The sequence below is a fragment of the Eumetopias jubatus genome, unplaced genomic scaffold (genome assembly GCF_037043125.1).
Source record: "Eumetopias jubatus isolate StellerSeaLion01/CBP00866 unplaced genomic scaffold, mEumJub1_p1.0 scaffold_1, whole genome shotgun sequence".
Taxonomy (NCBI): domain Eukaryota; kingdom Metazoa; phylum Chordata; class Mammalia; order Carnivora; family Otariidae; genus Eumetopias; species Eumetopias jubatus.
In genome coordinates, this window is record NW_028274807.1 from 159,314,177 (window position 1) to 159,333,346 (window position 19,170).

The following is a 19,170-nucleotide window of genomic DNA, read 5'->3' on the forward strand; positions in this document are numbered from 1 at the left end:
TCCCACCTTGGTCCTCTGTGCAGCAAATTTGAGCAAGAAATGGGCGTGCTGTGCTGTGGAGGTACCCCTCCGCTTTCCAATACACTGACTCATTTCAGGTCTTAGTTGCTGCGGCCATAATGAAGGAGGGAGCCAACGGGCTTGTAGGGGCTCTTTCCCTGTTCTCATTTGAGATTTTATATCTACATTCCATCTCATTTGCTGCTCTTTCAAAATAGTCTCTTGATTTCCCTTTTCCTGGCATTCTCAAGTTGTCCCACTAACTACAGATCAGAACTCCTTGTTCTTTTTTTTTTTTTTTAAGATTTTATTTATTTATTCGACAGAGAGAGAGACAGCGAGAGAGGGAACACAAGCAGGGGGAGTGGGAGAGGGAGAAGCAGGCTTCCCGCGGAGCAGGGAGCCCGATGCGGGGCTCGATCCCAGGACCCTGAGAAGGCAGATGCTTAACTGACTGAGCCACTCAGGTGCCCCATGGAACTCCTTGTTCTTAACTCTGCATCTCCTTTGTTCCTTACTGAGGCAGTACCAGGCAAAGCCTCTCATTCCATGCCACCACCACTGCTGCTGGTGCCGCAGGCCCTTGTCACTTCATGACCAAGATCCCACTGCCCACTCCATGTGCTCCCTGTAGCACTGCTGAGAACACAGCCTGTGTTCTTTCCTGGCTCTGAAACTTTCAACAATGCTCTGCAATTGTTGGAGCCCTTCTGCCTGACTTTGAAGCTTCTCTCAGTACCGGCTTCATCCAAATCCACCTTTACAACCCACACCTTCCAAAATGAACTTAGGGCTGCAGGCACCCTGCTCTCTGACTACCCGTTCCCCTTTTCTCTGTGCCCCACCTTGTACCATGAGAGACACCCCCTGTCCCCCAATACCCCATAGCGTCTGTTGAATCCTGCTCCCATCCCCAGGAACCCACACAGGTGCACCTTTCATGGGATACCCTGCTTTTGCTGAGTGACATCCTGTCTGGACTGCTCATTTTTGTCTTTTGTTCTCTCTTTTTATTTGTAGCTGTTTTGTTGAGATATGACTCAACATACCATACAACTCACCCATTTAAAGCATATAAGGCAGTGGGTTTTAGAATTTTCACAGGGATGTGTAACTATCATCACAATCATTTATAGAACATTTTCACCAAGCCCAAGGCAACCACTAACCTGCTTTTTGTCTTTAGAAGTTTGCCTATTCTGGACATTTTGAATAAGTGGAATCATATAATGTGTTGCCTTTTGTGTCTGGCTTACTTCCCTTGGCATAATGGTTTCAGGTTCGTGCATTTGGTAGCATGTATTAGTACTTCGTTCTTTTTTACAGCCATATAGTGTTCTGTTGTGTAGATAGACCACATTTTACTTACCTATTAGTCATTTGATGAACATTTGGGTTCTTCCCACTTTTTGGCTATTATGGATAATGCTGATAAGAGCATTCACGTACAAATTTTTGTGTGGATATATTCATTTCTCTTGAGTAGATACCTGGGAGTGGAATTGCTGGATCAAATGGTAACTCTCTGCTTAATGTTTTGAGGAACTTCCAGGCTGTTTTCCACAGTAGCGGTGGAACTTTATATTGCCATCAGCAATGTGTGAGGGCTTTGATTTCTCCACATCCTTGCCAACATTTGTTATTATCTGACTTTTGATTATAGCCTTCCTGGTGGGTATGAAGTGCTATCTATCTCATTGTGGTTTGAATTTGCATTTCTCTTATAAGTAGTGATATTGAGCATCTTTTCATTTGCGTATTGGCCATTTGTATATCTTTCTTGGAGAAATATCTGTTCAGATATTTTTTTTGCTCATTTTTAAAATTGGGTTATTTTTCTTTGTATTATTGAGTTGTGGGAATTCTTCATATCCCTTGTCACATGTATGATTTGCAAATATTTTCTCCTATTTTGTAGATTGCCTTTTCACTTGCTTTATTGTGTCTTTTGGTACATAAAACTTTTTACTTTTTTTTTCTTTAAAGATTTTATTTATTTATTTGACACAGACAGAGATAACGAGAGCAGGAACACAAGCAGTGGGAATGGGAGAGGGAGAAGCAGGCTTCCTGCTGAGCAGGAAGCCCAATGCGGGGCTCGATCCCAGGACCCTGGGATCATGACCTGAGCTGAAGGCAGACGCTTAACGACTGAGCCACTTAGGTGCCCAAAACTTTTTACTTTTGATGGAAGTCCAAAATATCTAATTTTCTTTGGTTACTTGTGCTTTTGGTGTCATATCTACAAATCCACTGCCAAAGCTGAGGTCATAAACACTTACCTCTATATTTTCTTTTATTTACCCTTATATTGTTTTAGCTCCTACATTTAGGTCTCTGATCTATTTTGGGTTATTTTGTATAGTGTGAGGTAGCTGTTCAACTTCCTTCTTTTGCATATCGAAATCCAGCTGTACCAGTGTCATTTGTTGGAGAATAAATGAGGGTTCCTTCCCCCATTAAATTGTCTTGACTCCTTGTCAAGCAATTGAATGTAGATATATAGGCTTATTTCTGGATTCCCGATTCTCTTCCACTGCTGCATATGCTTGGTCTTCTCTTGTCCTATATTATTAATTAGCTATTTGATTTGTATTTATTTGAAATACTAGAGGGACTCAGTTGTTATTATTATAATCTTTTGTTGCTAAAAAATGTCCACGGTAAACAGTTACAACACAGAAATGCCCAAAGTGAAAGTCCTGCCCCACCTGCACCTGGACCCCACTTGCAGGACATAACCATCGTGTTTCCTCTGTAGCTTTATAGATGTTCACTTCTGACCAGATACGTGTATTTGTGGATATGCATATATGTGAAAATTCAAATGCACGGCCACATTTGTGAATGTGTACTTGTGCTTACTGACATATTTATATCTGTATGTCTGCGTTTCTACAGTTGCATTTCTCTTTTTACAAAATTGGGCTATACAAAGGGTTCTGTGACTTTAAACATCAGGAGGCTATCCCATATGCCCTTCCATGTCAGTCGTGCGTGTTTTACCTCATTCTTTCTTAATGGCTCCATCATATTTCATAGACGGTATATACCATCATTTCTTCAACCAGTTCCTTATTTATGTTTTTCCTTTTTTTCTTTTTTTCCCTATTCCATTTCTGCTGTGTACATGTGGGAGCACTTTTCTCGGCTGGGTACCTGGAAGTGGAGTTGCTGATCATTGCTTTTGTCTTAAAGTCATTTTTAACGTTTTCCCCTCAACTGTGCTTTATGATGCCTTGCACATATTAGGTACTTAATAAATATTTACTGAAGTGAACTCTTAAGGGTTTTTACTCTGGATTTATCCCTAGCTTGCCATTTCATTTTAGTAAGCTGTTTTATGACACCCTCATGCCTATTTCGCTTCCTCTGAAATGAATGAAAATGTTGGTTATCCAGTCTTCATTAGGTGGAACTGTAGTGGAATGAGTCAAGCAGTGTTGTGATGTCTACTCTGTGTGTGGTGCTGGGGTTATACAGAGAGGAGTGGAAGGTCACCCCAGCCTTTGAGGTGTTTGCAGATCTTTAGGATGAGGCAGGTAGGACATATGGTACTTCCTTAAGAGCACACATGTGTTATGATGGGAGTGAAAAGGAAGGGGAGGATTGATGCTTGCCTTGGGTGCTGTCAGGGAAGGTTCCACAGATGAGGGACACTGAGATGCCCTCAAAGGAAGGGGAAGCTTTGGACTGGTGGAAATGTGCTGGGGCTGGACGGCTGCTGGTGGTTCTCGGCCAAGGAGCAGTGTAATGGATGCAGAGGAGGTGAGGAAAGTGATTCCATGGCGTGCAGGGTGTGTGTGGGGAGCAGTAGGAAACTACTGGAGAGCGAGCAGGGGACCTGCTGTGGTCAGCCTGGAATCCAGACAGGTCTTTGGCACTAATCTGCTAGGCACTGGGCCACCTTGAGAAGTTTTGAATAGAATTATATTCTTGAAGTTGGTTATTTCTGGATTTCTGGAAGAAGGCTTATTTCTGGATTCCCGATTCTCTTCCACTGCTGCATATGCTTGGTCTTCTCCTGTCCTATATTATTAATTAACTATTTGATTTGTATTTATTTGTATTATTGAGTTGTGGGAATTCTTCATATCCCTTGTCACATGTATGATTTGCAAATATTTTCTCCTATTTTGTAGGTTGCCTTTTCACTTGCTTTATTGTGTTTTTTGGTACATAAAACTTTTTACTTTTTTTTTCTTTAAAAAAGGAGGAAGTGGTGTGCTCAGTCAACCGGGGGCATGGATAAAGGGGCATCTTCATTTGTAGAGGTTTCTGTGATATAACTTCTTCCCTCTCCCTCTCTTCCCATCCCTCAATTCTTCCCTTAGCTGTCTGAAAATGTGGTTAACCGCATGAAGGATTCCAGCCAGTCTTGCCAAGCAGGCCAGCCTACTTCCCCTCCTGCCCCTCCACCTTCGACATTTGGCACCTCTAAAGGCCCAGAGAAAGGTATGGCGGTTTGCAGGGATTCTGTGGAGGGCGGGAGTGGGGTGTGAAAGGAATGACAAACAGCCTTCCTGTCAGAACAGATTTGACAGCTAATGTGGCTCCTGTTTGTTTCTGGGTGATGTAAGCAACTCCTTTCTGATAACTGCTTTTCAGGAGAGTGTGGCTTTCATGCATGACAGATGCTGTCTGCTCTGATGAAAGCAGCACATTTAGTCAGAGTGCCTGTGACTGGGGCTAGACTGGTTTCCCTCACTGTTTCAGTTTCTCCATATGTAACAAATGAGGCAAAAGGGCTTGGTAACTCAGGGAAGAAGTTGCTGTTAAGGATCCCTAATAGACACGTTGTCATTACTGTTCAGTATGGTTCAAAGAGTGATAGGGATTTATGTGAATTGGGCCAGCTTAAGGGAATTGAGTTGATGACTTGACCGTTGACCTCAGTACCTCGAACCAAACACTCACATCAAGTGGTACTGATCTGGCTCCTGGGACGGTTCACCCTGGGCTTCTAGCAAGGCCTGCCACCCCGTACCTTACAGGGATTCCTCTTCCCGTGCCCATGCCAGGCTCACAACTCATTTGTTCCCTCCTCTGTGGGGTCCATGACAAATTAAGAAATTTGTGCTTTTCTCCAAACAATGACTTTCAGCAAACACAAAAGAATGAAACAATTTAAAAAGGGATATAAGGTACAGAAATATTAAGATATTACAAATAAATTTGGACAGTCTTTGGGGCAGCTGCTACTCTCTTCAATAAATACCTCTTTATGAGAATCTTGGTCTTACCTATCACCTGCAGCTTGACTTTTCTGCCAGTCTTCCTTATTAGGTTGTAAGACGGTAGAAGATATCCCCACCATTCAGTGTTTACTGACTACTGGCCAGGGATCAGGACAAGTACCTCGTGCTGGTGCACAGAGATGTGTAGACAGGGATGCCCCCCCGCCTTGTGGCACACACGGCTCTAGTTAAGGAGCCAGATGTATAACCCTGTAGGTTACATGTATCACGATGAGGCAACACTAGAAGCATGCCCATGGCTAGGATAGCACAGAGGAGTGACTGGTTATTTTAGGGAGGGGCTTCAAGGGAAGATGATGTTTAAACTGGATTTTGAAAGATAGAGCAATGGTAGATGGGCAGTTCAGGCATGGTAAACAGCGTAAGTATAGTCCCAGAGGTGTGGCGCAGGTTTGCCTGTGTGGGGCCCTGGAAGTGATTTGCTGTCTCTGGAGTACAAAGTATAAGGAAAGGGGAGCGCTTGGGGCAGTGCTCAGGGGCCAGATTACAGACCTCTGCACAGAAGCCAGAGAGCTCTGCCTGCATCCTTAATGGCTGGGGGCTCTAGCCAGGGCTGCTACCAGCTTTCCTCTCTGTATTGTCTGCCTCAGGGCTTCCCGAGCAGTAGAGCAAACTAGTACCAGGTTTGGACCCATCCTGAGATCTTTTTGAATATCTATCAGTGAGGGGGCAAATGAGATTCTTGAAACTCTCACAAGACGCTCTTGTCCTTTAAAAATGGGGTGGCTCTCCACGATATCTCTAGCAACTGACAGGAGCGGTGGGGGGTGGGAGGTTGAAGAGGGCTCTAACTTAACCCAGGACACTTGAATAAACTGGATTAACTGGTAAGAGGGAGAAAGTGATGAGTAAGCAAAGAAGGCCAAAATCTAACATGCACACATCAGCTTTAGCTTCGGAAGATGAAAGAAACACTGGTCTCAGTTTTGGTAAGTTTCAGCAGTTTAAGGAGCAAGAATGGTGGTTCATTTGTCATTTGGTTTTAGTTATAACAAAGTATTTTGCTGTTTAAATGATTGTGAGTTTGAGTTTCTGAATGCTGAAGAATAGTCAGCATAAATGGGCTATCTTGAAGTTGACTAATTTTAAGATATTTTTACTTTTAAAATCAGTGTTTGCTTTCATTTTAGTGATGGAACAAGATTAGGAAAAGAAGTTAAAATTAAATCTTATGTCATACCATACCTCAAAATAAATGTCAGAGGAAAGAAAAGATTTAAATGTATGAATTGAAGCCATAAGAGTACAATGATAATACATATAAGTATAATAAGTAGACTTCCTAAGCACTCCATCAACTCCATCAAGAAACCCTAAATTAAGAAGAAAAGTGGGAAATGTAACTCTAAGGAATTAGACAATTTAGAAAAAAATAAATGAAGAATGAATGATAAACTAGGGAAATGTAACATGACAGAGTATTAACAGTCCTAACATAGAGAGTTCTTAGAGCTCTTTGACAACTCAATAGAAAATGTGTACGAATGGTTGTAAACATTTGATGAGGTTCTCCACTTTGCTAATAGTGAAGGACACACGTTAATGAGTGCTCCCAAGGGGCAGGGAAGTGGGCAGGCTCTTACACACAAGGTGGGAGTGTGGATTAGTGCCACATTCTCTGCCACAGGTAGATACATTATTTTCCTAGTTATGAAAAAAAAGTTGTATGAAAAGCAAAAGTAAATATGGTAAATTATATCTCAATAAAGCTGTTGTAAGTAAACAAATAAGAACAGAGGGCATTATGTCAGAGTAAAAACTGGGCAGCGGTTTACTATTTTTTATTCCCATTTGAGAACCTGGCATGCTACCCAGGAGCACTTAGGTGTGCCCACCTCGCCAGGTGGCACTGCTGTGCCCATCCTTCTGTGAGAGGTAGTCTGAAAGCATGAAACGTAGGATGAGTACTTTTGGAAGTGCCTCCCTGAAGGGTTGAGTGCTGGAGCCTCTGAGTTCAACATGCTTTAAAAGGTCTTGGCAGTGGAATAGCAAATCCTCACATGTTCTTTCACAAAGCCTGGTTCTTCTACAGTATTTTTGTGCAGTCCTAGATGCTGCTGCTTTAGAAACCTGTGATGGAGGGGGAGGACATTTGGCCAAGCCACAGAAAAGTGTTGAGCTTTGGCTGAAAGATGGTTTGGGAAGGGTGAAGGCTGTGGAGGAGAGGGGAGTAGCAAAACCTTCAGTGTCACCAAGTGGTGGAGAGACAAGTGGACTGGGTTTGCTTGGAAATCACCAAGTTCATGGCCATCCAAAGGTAGCCCTGTAACAACTTAAGAGCCCATTAAGATTAGAGGTGATGAAGGTCCAGTGATAGATAAAATGTCATTAATATGAGGCATTTGCCACATTCAGGGTTAGAAATCTGTAGAATGGGCTCCTAAGGGAAACATTCAAGGAGCTCCTACTGCCAAAACAGAGACCTTGGAGGCTGTCCTTTGAGCATGAAGCAGAGTAGTAGGTCCTGCAGCCCTTCCGGGCCTGTGTTTGGGAGATGACCTAGAATCCAAGTAGTTGTAGAGTGAGGAGTGATGGATAGGGAACACTGCACTCAAGTAAGACTGGCTGGATCAACGATGTGTTCTGTGTCTGTCCTTGGGGCACATCCATCCAGGGAGGTCCACTCCTGAGCCCTTTCCTGGATGACTGCCATGCCTTTGTGGATCTTAGGCTGCTGCTGACTGGCCTTTTCTTCTCGTCCCTTTGCAGACTCCAAACTGCCCAGGTCTGAGTACGGTGGTGGCCGGCGGTCTTCCAGGATGGAGGAGGATTTCCTCAAGAGGTAAGCCCAAGTATCCATTCACCCCTGGCCCTGTGCTCTGACCAAACGCTCTCTCCTCACCAGGTACCTCCTCCTTGCCTGAAGGCCCAAGGGTTTGTCTCACATATTTTGTCTTATTGAGATTGCACAGGAATCCTATAGTTTAGGTGGCACTGGTCCTAGTTTAAAAATGAAGAAACACCAAAAGTATCCTGGGAGGGTTGAATGCTGATGATCTTAAAAATTCACTTTATTTAAAAAATTTTTTTTTACTTTTTAAAAAATTTTATTTTATCTAAATTCAATTAATTAACATATAGTGTATTATTAGTTTCAGAGGTAGAGTTTAGTGATTCATCATTGCATAGAACACCCTGTGCTCATTACATCACTGAGTGCCCTCTTTAATGCTCATCACCCAGTTACCCCATCCCACCAAAAATTCACTTTAAAAAGCTAGGACTGAGTAGCTGAGTGGCTGGACCTTTTGTGTGTATGCATGCTGGCATATTTTTAAAGATATGGAGAAGAAAAACAACCCTCACAATTCTAACTAGTTGCCTAGATAGACTGGCTCCAGAGTGTTGGTGACTTCCTATTGGCACAGGCCACACTCACAGAGAGCTGGTGACACCTCTGAATACAGACCTCTGTCCCGTCCGCTGAGGCACAGAGGCCCTCAGAATGTGATGTGCTTCCTGATTGTGCCCCGCACTAGTTATGTGACTCTGGAACATCACTGCATTTTTGTAGGCCTCTGAGAAGAGCATAGCTGGAGGACCTCTTTGATGGGGGTATTGTCCTGATTAAACATGTTAATGCATAGGAAGCACTTAAGCCCAGAACCTGGGAGAGTTCTCAGTGAATGTTAATTGTAGTTGTCATTTACTGACTTCCTCTCTACCATTTAGGACCCTGGCCTCTGTAACAGAGGACCCAGTGTGGTAGCTTAGGGGGCCCAGTTCAGCCACAGTGGGTGGCTCCCTCAATTAGGTCAGCCGACCTGGGTGTGTTCCATAGTCATGGACATTGTGGGCTTCAGCCCACATTCTAAGAATTTCCCCTCTCTGATCCTAGGAGGTCTCTTCAAGAATAACTAACCTGAACCTTTTTTTTTTGAACTTCTAAATATTTTAAAAATGTTCAACTAACACATGCTAATGAAAGACTTGGGAAATACATAAAATGAAAAAAATCACCCATAGATTCAGAATAACCCCTGTTAATATTTTGGAGTGTTTCTTTCAAATGTCTTCTTTCCTCTAGTTGAGGGTTATTTTTTTCAAAGTTACATATAATTTTATATCTTGTTATGTTCACATAGTTTTACAATTATTTTCCATTTGTTACACCTGCTTTATAAACATTTTAATTTCTAAAAGTGTTATTTATTGGTCCTCAATTTTTAGATTCAGGCTATTGACAAATCTAAGAATATATTGGTCTAATGATGACATAATGTACCATTGCACAATTGTACCATATGTTCTTTAACTTGACCTTGATGTTGGACATTTAAGTTGTTTGCATTTTTCCACACTATAATAAATAAGTCTTTAAGAGCATCTTGGTACTAATAACCTTTTTCTGTCTTTAGGATTATTTTACTAGGCAGAATGCCCAGAAATGAAGAGTTAAATGTTCTAAACAAAAGACTGCTGTCATCTAAACTGTTCAGGCTTTCAAGTGGAGGCAGAAGGATGTGGGGTTTCCCACCCTGCCTGCCCACTGTGTACCAGTGCCTAGCCTGGGATTGAACCTGTGCCCCAAGAATCTCTCATTTGGCCTATGGCTGTCTGATTCCTCATCTGGTGGTCAGGTCTCCTTCTGTTCCTAATCTGTATTGTCCTGGCTGAGAGCATATCACTGTATCCCCTTGCCTTGGGGACGATCACTGATGCCTGAGCCTTTCCCGCTGGCCTCAGAGATCCCCTGGCCCACAGGTCCCCATCCCCTGCCAGCTGAAGTGAGTACGCAAACCTTTTCTTGGCTACCTTCTGCCAGTCAGGCCATCTGCATCTGCTTCCCTCCATCTCTCTTCTGGCACAGGTATAAACAGGAGCAGGCCAAGGTCCAGGATGAGCTATTCCAGGTGGTGACGAGGGAAAGAGAGGCAGCCACAAAGCATAGGAGTGCATCCCTGCAGCAGGGGGAGGGCAACATTGACCAGGAGAAGCAGAAGTCAACCCAGCTGGTGAGTACAGATCTTCCTGAGCTGGCCTTTTGTGCTCCAGCAGAGGTTAGGCCCTGGAGCCTGATCTGTCTGAAGCCCTGGGGCCTGGCTCCACCTTTGTGGAAAGGGTGTCTTTCTGGGGGACCAGGGGCTTGAGTTCTTATAGCCCTAACTCTACCACTGACTTGCTTTGCCATCTCTGGCCTGTATTTTCAGTTTCTGGAGCGCTAGGTTATATGGTGAGGGCTGGATCTTTCAGCAGTCTGGTCCCTCTCTCTGAAAAGTCACAGTTTTAAGTGGTATATGTACCAGGAGGGTGTGAAGGGAGAGTACTAGGGGCTTGAGGGCATGCAATAATGAGATGGAGAACACAATTTTTTAAAGGTAGGCAGTCTGGGTACAAATCCTAGCTCCCTGCTTACTACCTCGTGCCTGTCCTCCAGTGTCTGTGAGCCTTGGTTGAGGATCATGATGTTTGCACATAGGATTGCCCAAGGGATTAGGTGAGATAATAACTGTCCCAGGCTTAGCATGTGCCTGGCAGATTATAAAAAACGTACTGTTATCGCTGTTACTGTTATTAATGCCTTTAATTGATGGGAGACTATTAGTTAGGATTCTTTCTGCTGTGAGTGAAGGCTTTATGTCGTAATCCCAGAAGTCTAGAAATGCCCCAGGCTTGACTAATTCAGCAGCTCACTGGCGTCATGATCCCCATTCTCCTTCTGCTCTGCTATCTTCAGTGTGCCAGGGTGTCCTCAGGCTAGACATTCCTACAGGTCAACGACAGCTGCCTCTGAACTCCGCCAGGTCTTATGCAGATGGGGACACACCCAGCAGAAGAAGAGAAAACTTTCCTGGAAGCCCCCCAGCAGAAGGCCTCTGACGTGGCACTGGCCTGAACTGCACTGGGGGCCCATGGCTCAGCCACTCCTCTGCAGAGGGAACAGGGAGTTCTGACTGGAGCAGGGGCTCTTTTCTAGTCCCACTGGAAAGGGGTGGGCATCCAGATAGAAGTTGGACTGATAGTAATAATTCTCCCAATTCCATTTCCATGTGGGAAAACCCCCACACAGCCTCGAAATTCTCTGACACCAGCTGGGTGTCCTCCAATTCAACTCCATCCTGAGACTCCACAGGGTAAGGGCTCAGGGCACAAGACTGTCCGCTCCCCACACTTCAGATACCTCTCAAGGCCAGGTTGTCATCTGTGCTTCTGGTTGACCGGTTGTGAATCAGAGGTTCCCATGATCCCCTCGTTTGACTGATTTGCTAGAGTGACTCACAGAGCTCAGAGAAACGTTTAACTTACTAAAAGGATGATGAAAGGATTTAACTCAGGAACAGCCAGATGGGAGAGATCCATAGGGCAAGGTATGTGGGGAAAGGGTGCAGAGCTTCCATGTCCTGTGCCAGCACGCCACTACCCCAGAGCCTCTAGGTGCTCGCCTACCTGGAAGCTCTTCAGATCCAGTTGTTTTGGGGTGAAACTGGGCTGAGGCTTCATTACCTAGGCATGACTGGTTCAGTCATTGACTACTAGTGATTGAACGCAACTTCAGCCCCTCTCCCCTCCCTGGAGCTTAGGGGTAGGACTGAAAGTTCCAACCCTCCAACCAGTGGTTGGCTCCACTGGTAACCAGTCCTCATCCTTCCATGCAGTCCAAAAGTCATCTCATTACCATAAAGAAAGATGCCTTTATCCCTCTCATCACTTAGGAAATTCCAAGGGTTTTAGGAGCTCTTTTTTTTTTTTTTAAAGATTTTATTTATTTGACAGAGAGAGACACAGCAAGAGAGGGAACACAAGCAGGGGGAGTAGGAGAGGGAGAAGCAGGCTTCCCGTGGAGCAGGGAGCCCGATGCGGAGCTCGATCCCGGGACGCTGGGATCATGACCTGAGCCGAATGCAGATGCTCAACGACTGAGCCACCCAGGTGCCCCAGGTTTTAGGAGCTCTTAACAGTAAAGACTAAATATTTAGTTCTTATTTAAGTCAGGATATCACAGCAAGGAATGGGGGTGGGGTGGGGGTGGGAAGAATGGCTGTAGCAGCATCTAATGTCATCTGCTTCAGAGGCCATGGGCCAGGAGACGAGTAGCAGCCTTGCCCTGCCTTAGGTGGGTGGCCTGGTATACCCTGTGCTGCACAGAAGGAAGTTGCCGACGAGGTGAGATTACCATTTGGGACTGTGCCCTGGGTGGTGGCTGGGAGGACGGCCTCTGCACAGATGTTGAAAGCTGCAGTGGGTACATAACAGATGCTGGTTGAACTAGGCCCTCTGGGAAATATGAACAATACACCCTTGTCACCCTTGGGGAAGACAGACTTAAACCAAAAACTTAGAAGAAGGCCACATCGGTTTCAGTAAGCGTGAAGTGGAGCTAAAGATGATGTGCTTGTGAATGCAAAGGCAGTGGTGTCAACTGCTGGTGGGAGACACAGCTTTGACCTCAGCCTTGAGCAATATGGCTGGGACCCCAGGCTGAGGGAGCAGCTGCGGGGAGATGGGTGGGTATGGAGGAGGTGACAGGACACAGTGAGAGAGGTGAGTGAGGCGTGAAGCCACTTTTTAGAAGACCTTGGGCACCTTGCAGACTTGACCCACAAGATAGCCCTCCGTGACTGAAACCTCGGAAGAATCCCTGGAGACCATGAGGATGGCGATGATGCGATCTGACTGGTGTTTTTAGAATCCTGTGGCATCCTGGTGAAGAGTCAGTTGGTACAGAGAGAAACTGGGGTGAGTATGTGGTTTTAGGGGCTCTGGCAGTTAGTCTCTGCCGGGCAGGTTGTTGTCACCCCTTTTCAGGGAGCCTGACAACCAAGTGGAAAGGACCCTGGTTCTGGAGGTGAAGGGTTAACCAATATGGCATGAGCAATCCCAGCTGGCCACCTGAGACAGTCACCTAGCATGGAAAAGTGCAGCCTACAGGTGTGTTTCTTCCTTCTCATCTGGAACGTGTTAATTACAATGAAAGAAAATTCACAGCTTCCCTTCTTCCACCTGTGAAGGAGAAGGCTGGGTCCTGTCTCCTCAAGACTGTCCTTGGAGGAGAACCTTTACTATCGGGAAGGGACTTAAATGACCTTCACTACAGCTGTGTGGGTTTTCTTTTTTAACAAAGGGCAACTTTAGAATAAAGAAAATAAATCTTTATTTGATCCCCCCTCCCCAAATTTCTGGATGGATAATGCTCTTCTGAACCTGAGTTCTTAGGGAATAGGGAAGCAAGTGACTTCCTTCATTTTGAAAATGTTTATTAACTACTTTTCTGGGTGTTCCCATTTTTTTTGACTGTTCAACATCCACCTCTCCATGCGGTTGGTGTCCTGTTTCCTTTTGGGAATTTACCTGTCTCCTGTTATGCGTTGTCTTGGTGGGATTGCAATGCCAATGCCCAACTTCCTTTATGGAAGCCAGATCTCTTTTCTCTCCCTGCCATGGGATAGCCACCCCCGGAGGGCAGCCAGTCAAACCCTCTCTCTGGGGACTTAAGTTCTGAGTGAGTGAAGAGGCCAGGGTAGGACTGTAGCCCAGGCCTGCTCATCAGGATCTTCACGCAGTGAAGCTGTCTTCCTGTCTCCCACACCTCCACGGGTATCCGTCGGTTTCCCTCCGGTCCTCCGCCTTCTTGAGGATGGAATTGTCTGCTGATGACCTGAGGTCAACTCTCCTTTGCTTGCTTTAGCGGGAGTTGGTTTCTGTTATTTGGTGCTGTAACAGATGCATAGAGACACATGAGCCTGGTTTTGGAAGGCTTCAGCCAGTCAATGCAAACAGAGAAGGGAAGCCAATTCCAGACCCTTTCTGTAAGTCAGCAGGGTCGTGAGGCACTCACCTAGATGCTGAGGATGCTGAGTGATACCATAGCCACCCCTCCACTTGGGTTGTTGTGGCTGGCAGGGCCTTTTAGTGGAGATCATTTCAAAACTGTACGTGTGCTTTGGAGGATTTAAATAAAAGGAAAAAGATGGAGAAAGGACCTGAACAGAAGCTTAGGGAATTTTCTTTCCTCATCTGAGCGTTCCATATGTACAGATTGAAGGAGCCTGCTGGGCTTGAAGGAGACTGCTGGGCAGGGCACTTAAGGCCCTAGTGTTTGGGTCATAGCATGTTCTGGCCTTGGGGCCAGGTTGGACCCAGAGGTGGACATGGCGTGGTCTCTTGCTGTATGAGCTGGCTGCCCACTTCTTCTTGGGGCCTCCAATGTCTGGCCAGTGTCCTCAAGCCCTGCACCCTTGCACCTGTAGCCTTGTCTGGAGGACTTTTTCCCGAGTATGCTGAGTGCAGTTTGACTTTTAATGTGCTCTTCTGCCCTCTCTTTGACAATATTGATTTTTTAATCCTCTTCTGCATGAGGGAATGTTTCAGCTCATTATTGGGAAAAATTAATAAAGCTAATGACAAGGAAAGGTAATAATTTTTATAACCTACTTCTGATGACAAAAGCATTTCCGTTTCCTATCTAGTGCAGTAGTGGACTGTTTTTGAGTATGTTATGTGTGTTCCCTACTACTCGCAGACTGTAGAGCCCTGGATATAATTGGGATGAAGGCCCTGTGTTTCAGTGGAGCCTATGTTAATAAGGCATGCTTTCCTCTGAGTTGGGGGAGGAAGTTTGGAGTCCCAAATATTCTAGAGAGAAATAAGAACGGAGTAGTTTCTGGGGCTGTCTTCTGATCGGCAGAACTTTACTTTAGAGGAGAATGAGATTTATGACCTTGCCTGTTGGGATTCCTGACACGTTAGGTATGAGATTGAAGTACACCTGATGGAAAGCAAAAACTTTCATTTTCTTTTTTGGTGAGCAATTCTTTTATTATTTTCTGTATATATTCTCTACATGCCTGTTGTGTTAGGCACTCGGTTCGTTTCTTGATAAGTGGAAACAAATGAGAAACAGCTTCTGTTCTTGAAAAGCTCTGTTCATTAGGGGAGGTAAGTATTCTCAGAAGTGACTGGACAGTGTCACGGTCTCAGACCAAAGGGATAGGAAAGCACTAGAGGAGGAAGGAGGTGGTGACAACAGACTCTTCCTGGCAGGGTGGGAAAAACTTCTGAGGGGAGGTGACCTGTGGGCTAGATATTGAAGACTGAGGAGAGGCTCACCAGGTGGAGAAGGCTAAAGGCTGAAGGACGAAGCCTGAGCAGAGTCTGAGGGCGGGTGGGGACAAGCCGCTTGGCTGCGGTCTAGGGGCATGGGGTGTGGCAGGCAGATGTGGGCCTGGGATGAAATTCTGCAGGTCTGATGGCGATCTTTGTGGGAGGGTTTTCTTATGCCTCAAAAGAGATGCACAAGAAGAGAGAGCTTTTCTTCTACTGGACCATGGCCACAGAGAAGGGTCTAAAATGGCAGATGAAAAAGTGGGGACCAAATCCTGCCACTGGCCAGACGTCGAAAGCAAGTGCTTCTCCACCTGGGTGTGCCTGCCTGACCTAAGGATTTGCACAAGAAGTGTGGCGGTCCTGCTCCGCTCTCCAGTCTGCAGGAGAGGTTTGATCTACTGCACCTTCTTTTCATTGTTCTGATGCTTGAAGAAGCTGCCACCTTGGCTCTTTGAAGTCTGCAATCAGGATTTAAGGAAAATGATGGATTCAGAAGTTTTTGAGTTGTAATTTTCTGAAATCCTGAGTGAGATAGGTTACAGCTATAGCCTTTCTTCCTCGTTCTCCCCTCCTACGTCTTCGGAAGTCTCATTCCTCGGATTATAAGCTCCTCAAGGAGAGGTACTGTGGTCTTCGTCTTCTCAGTAGTGCTCAGTAAATTATAGATGTGCATGGATGGTTAGGGAATCATGGGTAGCTAGAGCTCCAGTGGATGAGGGGTGTGGGGCAGTGCCTCCTGCTTCGGAGACTTTTTTTTTAAGATTTTATTTATTAGAGAGAGATATGGAAGAGAGTGAGTGAGCACAAGCAGAAGGAGAGGGAGCAGCAGACTCCCCGCTGAGCATAGAACCCGATTTGGGGCTCGATCCCAGGACCCTGAGATCACAACCTGAGCCGAAGTCAGACACTTAACAGGCTGCGCTACCCAGGCGCCCCTGGAGACTTCTGTACAGCAGTCCTTGTTCGGCTCCTGGAAGCCTCCTCACTGTGTCCTGCGAATAGGTGGAAGCATGTACCCAGGTCAGCCTTCTCTGGATAGCAGTTCATAGGTCTGACCTTTCCAAATGATAAAACAAAGCAAAACAAAACAAAACAGCCTTTCACTATGATGACATCTTGGAGTCAGCTAGTTTACATGACTCCTAGTCAGAGACTTACACACTTGGGGTTTAACTTGCATGGAAGAAGGCAGTGGCTGGGCCTGGTGGCTCAGGCCGGGGGTCAGGAAGTTCTCTACTTGACACGCAGCTGGGGAGGCCTGACACCTGGGGGCAGCTGTTTGGCATGGCTGTTTGTTTTAGAACATTAGTAGCCTAGGGACTCTAGTGGCCTTGTCCTTATGCCTCCTCCAATTTGAGCTCCAGAGATCTTGAATTCCTTTGGAGATGGATTTTTCAGCACCTAGATGGCTGGTAAAATCCATAATCTGAAAAAAAACAAAACAAGTCTGCCATCCATAGCCCCTTTACTTCCCTAAATCTTGCCGTTTTATTATCTTTTTCTTTTCTAGATTAGATCAGGGGTTGACAAACTTTCTGTAAAGAGCCATATAGTAAATATTTTAGACTTTGCAGGGCCACATATGGTCTCTGTCACACATTCTTTGTTTTTGTTGTTTTTACAGCTCTAAAAAATGTAAAAACACATTCTTCCTCAGAGGTCATACGGAAAGTGGCTGTAGGTTGGATTTGACGGGTGAGCTGTAGTTTGCTGACCTCTGGACTAGACAGCCCAGCTCCAGGGACTGTAATTGTTTGAGTCTTTCTGAGTCACCAGATGCCTCAAGCAGCTGGGGGGCAGTGGTGCTGATGGGGATCCTGGCTCCTTAGTGGTTTTTATTCCTGTGAGAAGTTTCACGGCACAGTGGTACCTGCTTGCCTCAGTCTTCTGATGGGTAAAATGAGGACTTTTCTGGGGACAGCCCAGGGGGGAGTTTGGGAAGAGTCATGAACTTCCACTTTAACTCCTGATTCTTTTTTTACATTTGACATTTTTTAGAGTTTCCACATCACTTACACATGTTGTCCACCTTTTCCTGTGGATCCTTTAAACCTTTTTATCATAATTATCTGAAGTCTCTGATAATTCCGACATCTGGGTCATCTCTGAGTTTGGTTCATTATTTCCTCTTTCGATAATGGGTCCCATTTTCCTACAGCTTCATGTGCCTTATGATTGATACTGGACATCATGTGTAGAAGAACACTAGAGGCTGAGGAAAATAGTGCTCATGGCCAGGACCGGTCATGGTGTGGGAAGGTGGGTACATCTGGTCTGTACTTGAGCAGGACGTGGGCTCTGTTGGTGCTTTGCCTTCAGACTGAGGGTTGGACCCAAACCTTCTGTTCAGCAGGACTTGGGATCTGAGCTCTGCAGGGTTTGCCTGTGCTGTCTTACTTTCCCATCAGACTTGTGGGAGGCCCTGCTTATCTTGTCCTGGGGGTGCTTCCTTGCACCTTCTTCAGCTGTAGGTGGCTCCTGGGTGGTGCTCAGTGTAGGGCCTGGAGTACCACGGGCTTCTCTTCATCTTCTGCTGGGCTTTCACATGTCCACTGGCCCCATGCATCTGTGCCTCAGGGGTCCATGGGGGGTCTCTCAGTCACTTCTCCTGCCCTGTTCCCCAGAACTTTCAAACAATATAGGTCTCGAGGAAGAGGCTCATAACTGATGCCACATTTATTTCACACTTCCCTTTGGTCATCATCACTTTAAAGCACTCTTCACACCCCAGGGAAAATGAGAAGGGCAAAGTAAAATGATTGATTTTGTTCCCTCTCTGAATGTCCGGGCCCATATGACTATTGTTGTATGGGGCCAGTCCTTCCACAGGGCGGGCTGGCTCTCCACAAGGTACAGAGGACATTCCACACAGCTGACTGCCACCATGCCTCATTTGCAGCCACATTTACTCAAAGAGCAAGGGTGGGTGCATTCAGTTTCTCAGAGAATCAGAATAATTGTTTGGAAGGGGTACTGAGGCTGCCTGGGTTCCTACTTTCCTTATTAAGGTCAAAGTTAAAATTACATGGCCTTGTGGCCATATGGTAGGATAATTTTTAGAGTTAGGAAAACTACAGATAGGCTAGTATGAAAACTGGTTCAACCATATTTTTAGCTGATTACACACCAAAAAAGGAACTTTGGCTTTACTTCTCTTATATTTTATACAAACTGGGGGTGGGGAGGGCATAAAAACCATTCAGGGACTAAGAGCCTGGCACCCAAGTCCAGGGATGGCTCCCAGTATACTAGGACTGGATCACAGTGCTTGTGGGTAGTTGTGAGGATTGACCCATGGAGCCATTGGCGTGAAATGCCTGGCACCCAGGAGCTCCAGGAATTGGGCATGTTGTTCTGGGCTAGTGAAGCTGATAGAACTGTAGCCAGATGAGCCCATCACTGGGGTTCCTTCACTCCTCTGTGCTGTTTCCTTCCTGGGGTAGAAATGGGGGTAGACAGGGTTGTGTGTTGTTGGGCAAATTATACCTCCTTCCCCTCTTCTCCACTTCCATCCATGGACTCTTGACAAAGGGTTGATGTGAACTGATTCCTAGAACAAATCTGTCCTTCAGGCTTCTGACCAGTCCTCTGGAGAGACAGGCTGCAGTAGTGTGGAGGAGGGGTAGAGGGGTGGCTCACAGAAACACCTCATTTGTGGGCAGATGCTTTGGGGTTTGCCACCTGTGTGGTATGAGTATCGAGGACCCTCCCACTCAGCCTCGTCCCTGGCAGCCATTTACCTGCAGCACTTTGCTCTTGGTCCATCTCTCTGCCTGACTTCCCCACCTGCTGTGTGTCAGGATCACCCAGGAACTTGGCAAAGATGCACATAATTGGATCTTAGGACGGAAACGACTGGATTAGACTC

The 19,170-nt window shown here is 45.7% G+C and overlaps 1 protein-coding gene across 2 annotated transcripts in view; it reads left to right on the forward strand.

Annotated features, from left to right (window-relative positions):
• CHCHD6 (coiled-coil-helix-coiled-coil-helix domain containing 6) overlaps window positions 1–19,170 on the forward strand; it is a 249,618-nt gene that overhangs the window by 15,759 nt on the left and 214,689 nt on the right. For both annotated transcript variants that reach the window (XM_088021562.1, XM_028101543.1), the window contains exons 2-4: window positions 4,335–4,455; window positions 7,968–8,040; window positions 10,069–10,213. In XM_088021562.1, the coding sequence (XP_087877688.1) occupies window positions 4,335–4,455; window positions 7,968–8,040; window positions 10,069–10,213 (339 nt within the window). The remainder of the gene's footprint in view (window positions 1–4,334; window positions 4,456–7,967; window positions 8,041–10,068; window positions 10,214–19,170) is intronic.